Consider the following 13339-nt stretch of genomic DNA (forward strand, 5'->3'; position numbering starts at 1 on the left):
GAGCAGCCGGCCTCACCTGCAGGATCTTGCAGCGGTCGGACAGGCAGTCCATGTCGTCGCACGGCTGGTACATGCCCAGTGTCACGCAGTTCAGTAGGATCACCAGCATGCTGACACATTCAAACCACGTACACACCAAGTCAAGGACAAAACAGTTAGGGGACCATAGCCATGGGGTCAGAGTACACCCACCCACCACAAACACAAGCCCACACCCCATTCCCCTCCAGGTGTCTCTCCTGATGGGTGACAGCCCACATTTTCAAAGCCTTTAGAGACCTTGGAGCCAGCCTATCCTCCCTCACAATAGACATGGCCACACGTGCCAAACCCACCAGGGAACCCAAACCCCACCAAGCTACTACCTGCCAGGACCCTTGCCCCAGTCTGAGAGCTCCCCTCTCAGGAAAGGAGAGGCTCTCAGAGGTCCAGCTGGCAGGCCATCTCTGGACTATCTCGGCCTCTCTATCTCTGACCACCTCCCTCTGACTGTCATTGCCTCCTTCTCTGACCACCCTTCCCCTCCCCGACCCATGCCCCCTCCACCTCTGCCAAAGGCCTGGAGCTGAAGCCTGCCGAGGGGCCGTCCAGCATGGCTGAGATTGGCCAGGCACCCCTGTCCTTCTCTCCTCTCCTGTGGCTGGGTTACAGCTCATCACCAGACTCTGGCACATCTGTGCCTAGGCCCTCCCCAGGCTCCGAACCTAGCGGAGTGGGGCTCACTGTCCTCAGGTCTGCCCAGGCAGAAAGTCTCCCGCTGCCACCAACCTTGCAGGGCCTCTGGGGCACCTGCTTGGACCCAGGATGAGTGGGCTCCCCAAGCCAGATCACTCTCCTTATCAGCACTCACCTCCTTTGGGCTGATTCCTGCCCAGGCTTCGAACACAGCCAAACGATGTCAAGTCCCACCCCTCCCAATCCACCTAGAGTCAAGGAGCCAAGGAGCCAAGGAACCAAGGAGCCAGAGCTTGAAGGGACTGAGGGCCTGGGTCATTCACAAGTTATCTTGCTGACATGAGCATTGACTTTATCGATAACTAGAATCTACATTCCAAGGGGACAGGGGTTTTGCATTCACAGCTCTGACAGCAACAGGAACCTAGGAGGAGCTCAATAAATGTCTGTTGTGCAAATAAGTAAATCCATCTCTCTGGGCCCTGCCCACTCTGACATCCAAGGATTCTTGACTGCCCCCAAATGAAAGCCTGGCCCCTCAATTTCAAAGCCCTTGCTCTGAGCTCAGATGTAGCTATGCCAGCCAGACCCTTAGCCAAACCCCCCACTCAGTGGAAGGGTGAGTCCTCTTGCCTGATGGAAGACTGACATGGTTTCCGTGGCAACAGCCTCCCTCTCATTCCTGGGCCCTTGCTCACCTTGGGATGCTGCCTTCCCTCCTGCCTCCCCCTCAGACCCTCCTCATCCCAGCTCTGCTCCTTCCTGCCCGCCCCCCACTCCTTTGCCACTCTCCCGCCACAGCCTGTAATTAACTTCAGTCGCTGCCAGGGCCCCCTTCTAGCTTGCGCATCGCTCCAGTAGCAGCTTCATCATTAATTAACTTTTTTGAAGTTCAAACGTTCTAATTACTAGCGAACGTCCCCCATCCCCCTTGCCTTTCCCGCAGCCTGTCATGCTCTCCCTCCTTCCAGTCACCTCTTCAGCAACTTCTGCCCTTCTCACCAGTTTCAAGTTCAAAGTGCACTTGGCAGGTGTCTCCCAGGAGCCTGGCACCCCCAATTCTTCCTCAACAAGGCCCTGAGCAGTGGGGGTCAGCAGGCCCATTTTATAGATGAGTAAAACTGAGGCTTGGAGAAATGAGGGGCCTCTCCTAGCTCATACAGCTGGGACACACCAGAGTGGAGCGCCACACTAGGCCTGCTGGACTCCAAGGGCAGTGCTCTCCTCTGTGATGCATGGTCTGTCTCTGCCTGTGCTTTACCCCTCTCTCCTCTGAGGCCTCAGCCCATCCTCAGTGTCTCTCACCAGGACCCTGCACAGCCTCCTGGCTAGCCTCCAGCTCTGGTCTCTCTGCTCCTCCAATCTGCCCCGCACACAACCGCCAAGCATTTGCTGTGTGGTCAACACCATCGGAGCTCTTTGCAAGTGTTATCCCATTAAACCCCCCAGCACTATTATAAGCCTCATTTAAAAATGAGGAAACTGAGTCACAAAAGGGAACGTAACTTGCCCAAGGTTCCCAGCTAGAATAAGGCTGAGCTGGGATATAAAACTAGAGCCTGCTTTTCTTGCCCTCAAGGTATTTTGCCACTGCCAGATTAATCTGCCTGAAGCACAGCTCTGATTATACCTCTCCTATGTTCAAACACATTCCATGGCTCCCCATTGCCCTCCTTGGCCTGACACCCAAGGCCTCCTACACACCAACCTCACTGAACAATCCTGGCCTTATCTCCCACCAGCCTTGGCATGCCTTGAACTTCTTGCTGTTCCCAAGCATATCCTTTGCATGCACTTCCTTCTGCCATCTCTACCAGGCAAACTCCTAATCATCCCTCACAGCCCAGGTCATCTGTCACCTCTCTCAAAGCTTTCCTTGAAGCACCTTTCCCCACCCACACAGTGGTGACTCAGCATCCTCTCTAGAAATGCTCCCCACCCACCTGGTCTAGCTCCTATCGAAGTAATGAACTTGGCAGTAATCACAACTAATACGTGCCAGGCCCCTAGGGGCACGGCCTTAGCTCTCATCACTGCCCGCTGTGGGCAGATGGAGGAACGGGCCAGAGGAGCTGGAGTGACTTGCCCAAGGTCACACAGTCAGTAAGTCCCCCAAATGGTCTGACTCAGTGGTGCCGGAGCCACCGGCACAGGGCTGCCTCTGTTGCTCATCCCTCTCAGGGGCAGACGGAGTAGCTTTCACCTCTAGATTGCTCAGCTTCAGACACTCAGAGATGGACAATCTCAGCCCTGCCCCGAGGCACTGAGGGAAATCCCAGATGGCAGAGCCTGGGCCCTTTCCAGGAGCCCGTGAGGCTCAGAAGTCAGGCCAGAGCTGGCATCGCTGCCCGTGGTTCCTGACACGCTCCCCACTGGCTCGGGGATCAAAGGCACCAGCCCTCCTTGAAGTTGAACTAGATCACGTGGCATGGGGAAGGCGTGTCAGAGGGAGTAAAGGTCCCAGGCTGAGCAATTCGGTGGCTTGGCCCGGCGCCCAATGTTTCCATCATTAGTCTCAAGTACTGAGGAACTCCGAGAGCAGTCAGGCAAAGCTCCGGCGTTCTGGGACAATGTGAGGGAGGACAGAAGCCCCAGGAGAGTGGTAAGGGATTTCTGGGTAACAGGGCCGACAGGGGCCTGAATGCCAGCTCCACGAGGGCAGGGCGCTGTCAGTGGCCCTGCATTGCCTCCTACAGTGAGGCTGTGTAGTTAGGATCCTGCCACCTGGCCCACTTCGCCACCTTCTGGGTGACCTTTGTTACAGAACAATCCCATTGGGGTCCTCAGAAAGCACCTAGTGCCATCCCCCACTGCACAGATGTGACACGGCGGGGCAGAGAGCCACTCCAGCGACACGGCGAGCCTGGAGCAGAAGTGACCCTAGGACAAGAGACTCCCCACCCACAGGGTCCCTGAGCCACGGCTGGATTCCAAACCCCACCGAAACGCCACGTGTCCCCAGACGTGTAGCAGCTGCTCGGTACAGGCACCTTCGGTCATCTGAAGCTGATTAGATCCGTGACGGGCAGCCGGGGGCTCCTCTGAGGAACACATGGGGAAACGCATCAATGGTGATCCGATCGGTACTCTCCTTGGCAAAGCCTTCCCAAGCCCCTGGCAGGGGTGGGGGCAACCAAAGGGCCCTTAGGGGCTGCAGAGCCCTCACCCCACCTATCACCTCCACCCTCACCTCCATCTCAGCCCCACCTCTTAACAGCCCTTCCCTGGGGCCTGACTCTCCTCCCTGTACCCTTGCTCTGTTCTCAGTGCCTCCCATGGTCCTTGAAATTGGGGCCTCAGAGCCCAGCAGTGAATTAACAAGCACCTATTGAGTGCCTGCTATGTGCCAGGGACCAGGTTAACAAGAGCAATAAATGTAACAATGGCCAACATAGCTCAAGTGTTCTTGAGTGTCTGTTTGCCAAGGAGCTTTCTAACCAAACGGCACGTATTATCTCACTTAAACCTTACGGCAAGCACACGAGGCAGGGAGCCCAGAGGCCCCAGAACACAGAGCCAGTGTAGCTGTGGACTGGAGACTAGGGCTTGTCAAGTGTGTGCAACAGGAAAAGCCCTTCCCCTTGTCAACCTTTCCTATAACAGGGTCCAGGGTCTCCAGTTCTTTGGCTCTTCTGGGGAAAAAAGTCATCTCACCAGCAGAGGACTGAGAATCCCATGCTGGTGTTATCTGCTGACTGATTACTTAATATGACCTTGAGTAAGAAGAAGAGATGCTATCACAAACCCTTTAGATGATGTCTGCCTCCCAAGTGCTGAAGGTTCAATCAATTCAGGCCTGGCAATGTGGAGAGTAGCCCTGGAATTTCAGCCAAGTCCCCCCAACTGGCAGGTACTATCATTAACCCCATTTGATAGATAAGGAAACTGAGGCACCAGTGCTGGCTCTGGGGCTCCAGTCACAGCCACCTTGGGTCACGCAGCTGGAATGCGGCAGGGGCAGAATTTGAACCCGCCTCTGCTGACTCCAAATCCCTTGTTCTTGGCCACGTGCTCTGCATCCCCCAGGCACAGAGCGTGGACTGGCATGTGCTCAGTGGAGTATCTGCCCTTCCCTTCTCGCCCACATTGTCTCCCTCTCGCCCACGTTGTCTCCCTCTGGCCTAGGTCAGCAGGGCGGGGTCAGGAAGGGGGATATTCCACCCCTGCCACAGCTAGGAAGGAAGGACCTGAGTGCAGGAGATGGTGGGAGGGGAGGCTAGTGAGGGGAGGGTGCTGGCCTCAAGGACCCCAGCAAGAGACCGAGCTGGATCGAAACCATAACTTGGCTGCTATCTTGAGAAGGCCAGGGTGTGATTTGGGAAAATAGGGTCACCAGGGAAGCCATGATGCCAGGCCCCACCCCCCTCCTCAACTTCTCAAAGAGAAGAGTGACTGGCTGGGCAGTGCCCATAGCCTGAGCAGGCCCCTCAGGGCAGCCTCCTCTCCAGGAGCCAGAGCCAGAGGCCTGCATGGTTACCATGGCAACCATCACCCTCCATCCCGGAGGCCCAGCTGACAGTCATGGTTTCTATAACGCAGGGGGCTCTGGAAGGGTGGATGGGGGCGGGAGTACTGGGTTTGGCTGGGGCAGCCAAGTTTGTTTATTTTTTTGTCAAATCTGAAATCAGATCCATTTCCCAGGATGCACCTCAGTTGCTTAAATAAATCAAGTGCAGGAGGAGGGCTGGGAGCTGCATCCTCCTGGACCAGGGAGGCAGGGAAGGTGACCCAGCCCCTATACGGGAGTCCCTCCCCTATTCCTCCAACAGTGGGTCCGGGGATGGGCACTCAGGTCTCCACAGACCAAGGCCTGAGGCTCCAGGCCCCAGTTCTTGGGCCAGCTCCATGCTCTTCCAAGGCCAGGCCCACAGGCATCCATAGGGCACCTGCTATCCACCTGGCCTGTGCATCAGTGTACTGAGATGAAACAGGTTTGCTCCTGCCCTGGAGACGCCCAGAGTGCTCGCCTGTTCCAGGACCCAGCGTGGTATGAGGCCATGTGGCATGCACTGTAGTAAAGGTTGCTACCATTTTGAATGTCACCTATGCTGCAGGCCCTGGGCTTTAAAGAGGGTATCCATTCACTCATTCATTCATTCATTCATTCAATGTAGCTTCATGAGCAACAACCACTCTGGAAAGCTGCTTGGCAGCATTTATTCAAACTAAACATAGGCCCACACTAGGGTCCAGCAGTGCCACCCCTGAGTCCATACCCCAGAGAAACGCCGACATAAGTCCACAAAAAGGCACACGATATTCTTAACAGTGTCAACCTAGGGAAAGCTCAAGAGTCCCAACCCAACAGCAGGAGAGTGAGTTGGGCGCAGATTTCAACTGGGGATGATTTTGGCCCCCAGGGGACATGTGGCCAGCCTGGAGACAATTTTGGTTGTCACAACTGGGGTTTGAGGGACACTCCTGGCATGTGGTGGGTGGAGACCAGGGACGCTGCTCAATATCCTACAACGCACAAAACGGCCCCTCCACAGAGAACCATCCAGCCCAGAATGTCAACACTGCGGTACGTCCCTTCGATGGGATACCCTGTGATGAAAAAGAACAAACTACTGCAGCAGCGTGGATGGAGCTGCCAGGCACAACTCTGGGTAACAGGAGGGAGATGCCAGAAAGCAAAGAGCATCCGAATCTAATTATACGAAGTGAAAACCCAGGCAAAGTGGACCGACAGTGCTGGAGGTCAGAACTGCGCTAACTCTGGGGGAGTGCCCATTGCAGGGGGCGCCAGGGAGCTTCCGGGGGCTGGAGATGTTATGTTCTTCTTGGCCTGAGTGGGGTCACAGGAGTGTTTATGTGGAAAAATGCCTTGAGCTGCACATTAAGACATGTGAGCTCTACCGCATGCCCGTTTTACCCCAATAAAAAGTGTAACACAAAATGGTAACGAGCAACTGCTCTAAGGACAAAGAAAATGCAACCGTTAAAAAACACAGGCACCTGCTGGGGCTCCGGCTGTCATGGACCCCCACAGGGACCTTCACCACAACCCTGCGGAGGAGGAGGTGTCATCTCTGTTTTACAGACTTGCCCCAGGCCACAGCAAGGGGCAGAGCCGAGATCCGAACCTCACACCATCCCGTCTTCAGTTTGTTTAAAGATTTGTTCTGTCCAAGCCCACAACAGGAGCCCTTGGAGACAGGCCTGGAGACATTACATCCACTTTATAGATATGAAAATGGAGGTCCAGAGACAGCAGAACTTGCCCAAGCGGACACAGTAGTTGTGCTGAGACAGAAAATTGTTCCACAAAGTGAACAGACCTGCTGGGCAGAGAGTCCTAGGCCTGTCTCCACTTACATGCCTCTAGCGACAGGAAGCTCCCCACATGACACACAGCCCTGCCCGAGCTGATTGGTTCTGGCTATAAACTATGGAGCCTCGGTGGGTTGAGATCCCTTAGAAAGAGTGAGCTCTCCCTTTCTTCCTTGTCCCTGCCCCCAACCCCACTTCTTTAAGTCCCCTTAATTTGAGAACTCATTGAATTTGGCCAAAGTCTCTGATTCTCAGATGCCCAGCAGGCCTCCGTGCCCAGTGCAGACAGTGGGAATGGGGCAGGCGATGGCGAGGGAACTGGGGCTGCCAGCTTGGAAGAAAACCTGGGGTGGACAGTCTACAAGACAGAAGCTCCAGCCCAGGAGACCCTCCAGACGCCATGCTTCAGCCACTGCTGAAGAGAAGGGCAGGGAAAGCCCCAGGGGGTCAGGGTCCCACTGTCTGTGGGCTGACCCAGCCTCAGGAGCCCACCTACAAAGAAGGTGTGCCTGCAAGGCAGCCTCCTGGAATCCAAGGCAGAGGGTGTGGACACCTCCCCGGCCCTCACTGAACCTCGGACGTCCCCCTTACAACAGTGTGGTCTGTCCCAACCTGTCATCTCCAACCAGGCTGTGCTCTCCAAAGGCAGAGCATATCTGTCCCTCTCTGTGCCCACCTGGAGCAGCAGCTTATGAGGGAATGAGGTCCCTGTCACTTGGAGGCATCAAGTTGCTAAGGAGGGATTTTTTTGCTGGAGGGATTCCCAGTCTCCCTTCCCACCCTGAACTCCCCTCTCCTCTCCTTTTTAACATCCATCACTCACTATCCATTTATTCAGCACCTCCTCACTGATGTCCCCCTCTGTCTGGCCCACAGGGCCTCTGGGAACCCTGAATGAAGACGACATGGTCTCTGCCCTCCAGAAACCACCACCAAACACTCAGTGGAGACAGATGGAGAGGGTGAGGGCTGGATGGAGGGTGATGACACTCTCCCTTGGCCTCCTGGGGGCCTGTACCCCACCACACATGTCCCTGCCCGCCCTGACCACACACTGCACATGTTCACGTGTGCATTCCCCTGAGCCCCGCAGCCCCGCATGCACCTGCACACCACATATGCTAACATGCGTGCACAGCGTCCTCTGTGCCCCCAAGGCAGCAACGCTGGACACGGCCCACCCCCTCTTCCTGCAACAGCGGCTCTTAAGGGTCTCTGTGGTCTCTGGGGAAGCGCACGAGCCCTTTCTCAGAAGAATGTTCTTAAGTGCATACATTCTTTGAAGAATGCTTACCATTAGAAAGGAAAGAAGCCAGTTATGTTGAAATAGTTGTCAAAATATTTTTTAAAATCACAAATTTGTCATGGAGAACTATGTGTGCTTCGTTATCAACACAATGAATAACCAGAGCCAGGGGCGGGTCCGATTCTGTGTGACGAGGAAGCGGGGATGAGTGGCAATGACACTCGGAGAGCTCTACAACGGCCGAGATGCAGCACAGATCTCCATGACCGCTACTGGTGACAGTCACGGGAACAGCCAGGAATCCCACCGTGCTTCATTGCCTCCATTCATAATAGAAAGAAATGCTGCATTTCGGTCAGAGGTCAGTGAAAACAAACATGCAACTTGTCCCCATCCAAGTTCACGAACGTTGTTCTAGAAATGCTCTCCTCCTGGGTGGCGGGGACACCACAAGCCCCCGGGCAGGTCCCCTTCCTACTTTGCAGACTCCACCTCTTAAATGCTGGCCCTTCTCAGGTCCCCAGCCCCCTGATCTCCCTTCTCCATTCCGTGACCCCACACCCACTGCCACAACCTCGATGACCGTCCCTGGGCTGACCAGGTCCTGAGTCTGTCCCAGCCACAGGCTCACTCACTGCTGAACTGGCCTCCTAGACACTGCCCTGGGATGTCTCCAGGAACCTCAAATTCATCAGGCCCAAAATGGGATAGGTCATACTCTCCGCAGACTGCCAAATTCTCCCCTGCATTTCACGCCCCCAAGAATAATGCCCCCAACCACCACCAATGCTGCCAGTTGTCCAGACTAGAACCCTCCAGAGCTTCCCTCCCTCTCATCCCCATGTCCATCTCAGAGACCTGTCCATTGCGCCGCCTAAATCTCTCCTCTCCACCCTCTCCTCTGCACCGCCGCTGCCCAAGGCAGGACGCACCCACTCACTCCTGAGTAACTGAACAGCCCCCTGCTCCAGCCTTGCCTCCTCTGATACATCCTCCATGCAGCAGCCCAAGGGCTCCTCTAAAACCAAAAGTCCCCCTTGGCTCCCCACTGCCTTCCAGAGAATTCCCAAATTCCTTGGCTTGGCAGTCCTTTGTGTAAGGGCTCTTGGCTGGCCTCATCTCTGTCCACACAATCTCCGCCTTCAACCTTGTTTACTAGGATGCACTTCATTGAAAGCTTTGCAGCACACCTGCTATGTGCGGGGCTGAGGGTCCAGGCCTAAAGAAGAGACAGGCATTAATGGACTATGGAGCCTGTCTTCACAGAGCTCACAGTCTAGCAGAGGATGAGGAGAAAAAGCCAGGTACAAAAGGCCTTGTAAGTAGTACAAGGAGAGAGTGATGGCGCCCAACACAGGGTTTAGCTGGGCGTTCAGCGGGTGGCAGGCGGATAAATAAGCATTTGCCAAACAAGTGAATTGATGGAGAGTGAATGAGTTGATAGGTAGGAAGGAGGGTGGGGTGGGGCCTTTGGGTAGTTGGGCCAATGGATGATTGAATAAGCAGGCCGTTGGGAATGTGGGTGGATGAATGCATGGATGTAAGGATTGGGTGGATTAGGTGGGTGGGTGGGCAGATAAACGGGTGAAGAGATGAAAAGGTGAACAGATGGACAGATGGATGAGTGGGTTGGTGGGTGGACAGATGGATGGATAGATGGATAGATGGATAGATGGATGGATGGATAGATGGATGAGTGGGTTGGTGGGCAGATGGATGGATGAATGGATGAAGTGAAGAAAGGTGGGTGGGGAGATGGGTGGGTGGGTACATGGGAAGGTGGTTGGGCATGTGACTCTAGTAAATGGCAGCTCCAGGATTCAAAGCCAGGTCTATGTGACTTCAGGAATCCCTTCAGGTTGGGACTCAGCACCATCCTTGACTCCTCTTTCAGTGATTCCCACTCTCAGTCTCAGCCCTCCGCCCCACAAGACCCTCGGCTCCGTGATTTTCCCACACTTTCAGATCCTCAGGGGCTCTCAGAGACCACCTCGGCCAACATTTCTGAGCCACAACACTACTGACATTGAGAGCTGATGATTCTTTTGTGGGAGGCTGTCCTGTGCATTGTAGGACATTTGAACTTTACCCACCGGAAACCAGTAGCACACCCTCCCCAAGCTGTGACAGCCAAAAGCATCTCTGGACACCACCAAATGTCCCCTGGGGGCAAGATCACTCCCAACCGAAATCACTGATACAGCTCAACCTTCTCCCACCAATTTTAGAAGAGGAGTGACCTCCCTGAGCTCACAAAGCTTGCACGTGGGTGCAGCCTCTCCCCCAAGCCCAGCCCCCCAAACCCCCACATTCCTACAGCACTTCACAGTTGGCTGAGCCTCCTCCCACTTTCTCACGTAGCTCAGCCAGATGGCAAGTGGCGCCCAGAGAGGTCAAGTTGTTTGCTCAGCATCACACAGCAGTAATCGCCAGCGTCAGGGTTAGAACTTGGGGAGAGAAGAGAGAGACGGGAGAGCAGAGCATGGCTCCACAGGACAGATGGGGATGGAAATGTGGAAGGCAGCCCCATAGGAGATCTGGAGGGAGATGCGCAGGAAGACATCCTGGCTGATTAAAAAGACATATTGATTTTTCTCCAAGGGAAACAAATCGGGCCATTTGTCTCCCAACAGGACTGTGAGGCGGTCTGAGGGAGGCGACAGGTCAAAGTTGGCTTCTGACACGAAGCCGGAGCCGGAGCACAGGCAGGATGGAGGAGTAAAAATCCAATCATGTTTTAAATGTCCCAGGAGGAGGCTGACTCCTCATTAGCCAGCTAGCCCTCTTTCTAATCCGCCTGCTCTTTATCAGTTACAACGAGACCTCCTGTCTGGGCTCACAGGCTCCACAGGGCTGGCTGCTCAGGCCCGGGCCCCCACCCCAAGCCCCACGCAGCCACCGCCAGGCTGGGTGGCCTAGCGAGCACTTCGCCTCTCTGGGCCTCGACTGTCAAGCGGGCAAATCTCAAGATCCGGCTGAGCTGCTGGGACAAAGAAATGCACCCAGCGCTTGGGGTTTTGGGTGAACACCAGTGCCCTCTCTGGCATAGCCTTCCAGAATCTGGGTCCTGAATATCCTTCCCACTCCTGTCCCCTCCCAGCCCCCATTCCAGCCTATCTGCAACCCCGGTGACCCCAGCTTGGCTCAGCGCCTTGGACCAGGCTGTTTCCTCGACTGGGGTGCCATTCCCCCTTTCTCTACTTCACCCCCTTCAAAGTCCCTCCTGACTCCTGCAGCATCCCCGGGCAGGACAGGCTGACCACTCCATCCTCCTGGTGCCCACGGCCCCCTGAAGGTCCCTCTGCCCAGTCCTTACCCCATTCTTCTTCACTGGAGTACGATTAGGGTGTGGCTCTGCCTCCCCCATCAGGTTGGGGACTCGGTGTCCAGGTCTTGTACACCACGTCCCCACCCAAGTCAAGAACAGTGTCCAACACTATTGAAGCTGGGCTTCAGTAAACACTCGCTGAATGAATGAATGAACGAATGAATCAACCAATCAATATCCATTACAGGAGCCTCCTGCTTGGTCTCCAGAACTTAGTCTCTTTCCCTCAAGCATCCTCCATTCTGCTCTAGCAACGACCACTCTAATAAATGAAGTTCCCACGTCCTATCCCTGCTGGACACCCTTCAATGGCTCCCCAGGGCCCACAAAATCAAGAACAACCTCTAACCTGGCATTTCATGCCCTGCTATCCAGCCCTTGCCTCACACTGTTCCAGCCACACTAAATTCCTCACTGTTCTCTACACTAGTCCCTCTGCCTGAAACACCACCCTCAACTGTTCTCCTGGAAAACTCCTACTCATGCAGCAAGACCCAGGCCAAATGCCTCCTCCTCCAGGTAGGCTTCACCAATGCTCCTGGGCTGGGTCAGGGGCAGCTTCTGCATATGTAGCTCTCTTTATATAGAAATCTCCAGGTGACCGTACCTGAGGTTGACCACGGGTCAGGCTCTCCCCGGTCCAGCTAGGCTCCTCTGACTGGCTGTCCAGTCCAACCTGCTGACCAGTGAGAATGTCCCATCCACTCTGGCCATGATAAGCATCCCCAGAGCACAGCTTGATGCTGACTTTTACTTCTGAGAAAAACAACCTTCCCTACACCAGATGGAGGGAAACGGACAATTTCCCAGACATGTGTTGCTTCTTCCAGCAACACTTACCGTCCATCTGGGCCTTCCCATTGGGCCAGGGCCTAAGGAGGAGGGGACCCTCCCCAAAAGAACCCCTTCTCCAGCCACGAGCAGACCCTGGCCTGAGAGTCTGGAGCCCCAGGTTCCAGTCTGCCCTGGCTCTGCCAAGTGCTCAACATGTGACCTCAAGCAAGTCATGCTCCCTCCCCTGGCCTCAGTCTCCCCAGCTGTAGAATGGGGAGTTAGCACTCTCCAGGCCCTGCCACTGCACGGGAGGGCTGAGAGAATCTGAGAGGTCATGGCGAGCTGGAAAGTACTTTGTAAACCGGAAAGTGATGAATAAGCCTATCTGTGCCAGGCCTGGGTGTTGGAGACACAGTAAAGTGAGAGCCACAGGCCAGGCAGTCTGGGGCCTCACACCCAGTGGAGGGGAAAGGGCAAGGAACAAACAATTCCCTGAGGCAGGAGGAAGCTCCTAGGCTAGGGAAGGGCTGACAGAGGGCTGAGGGGGTCTAGAGCGGAAAAAGCTGAGATCCAGGAAAACTTCCTGCAGGTGGTGGCTGGGAAGCTGGGGCTGGTGTGGCCGGCAGGATGTGGCACCGTGGGGATGGGGCAGAGGGCATCGCAGGGCAGACAGGCAGGGAAACAGAGGGTTCAGGAAACACCAGCGGCTTGTTTGGGCTTCAGAACAGAGCACACGGAGAGGAATAGCAGGAAGGCGGCTGGAGGCCAAACTGTGGATCATGGAAGGCCCGGAATCTGTCACTCCGGGGGTGACAGAGAGTCACTGAGGGCTTTTGAGTGAGGAATGAATAAGCAAACAAATGAAAGAAGGCAGGGAAGGAGGGAACACACTTGACAGACGACAAACTGCTTCCACACCAGGAGCCCCAGGGCCCCGAGGACGAAGGTGAGTGGGGAGGAGAGTGGGTCCGGGGAGAGGCCCTCACCCGAGGGCACACAGCTCTGGGCTCCCGGCCGGGCGCTCTCTCCACGGTGTAGGGGAG

General features: G+C 55.4%; 1 protein-coding gene across 2 annotated transcripts in view; it reads right to left on the reverse strand.

Moving 5' to 3' along the window:
* CACNA1I (calcium voltage-gated channel subunit alpha1 I) overlaps positions 1-13339 on the reverse strand; it is a 107124-nt gene that overhangs the window by 78662 nt on the left and 15123 nt on the right. For both annotated transcript variants that reach the window (XM_064491430.1, XM_064491429.1), the window contains exon 3: positions 17-128. In XM_064491430.1, the coding sequence (XP_064347500.1) occupies positions 17-128 (112 nt within the window). The remainder of the gene's footprint in view (positions 1-16; positions 129-13339) is intronic.

Source organism: Camelus dromedarius, chromosome 11, assembly GCF_036321535.1.
Source record: "Camelus dromedarius isolate mCamDro1 chromosome 11, mCamDro1.pat, whole genome shotgun sequence".
In the NCBI taxonomy this organism is placed as follows: Eukaryota; Metazoa; Chordata; class Mammalia; order Artiodactyla; family Camelidae; genus Camelus; species Camelus dromedarius.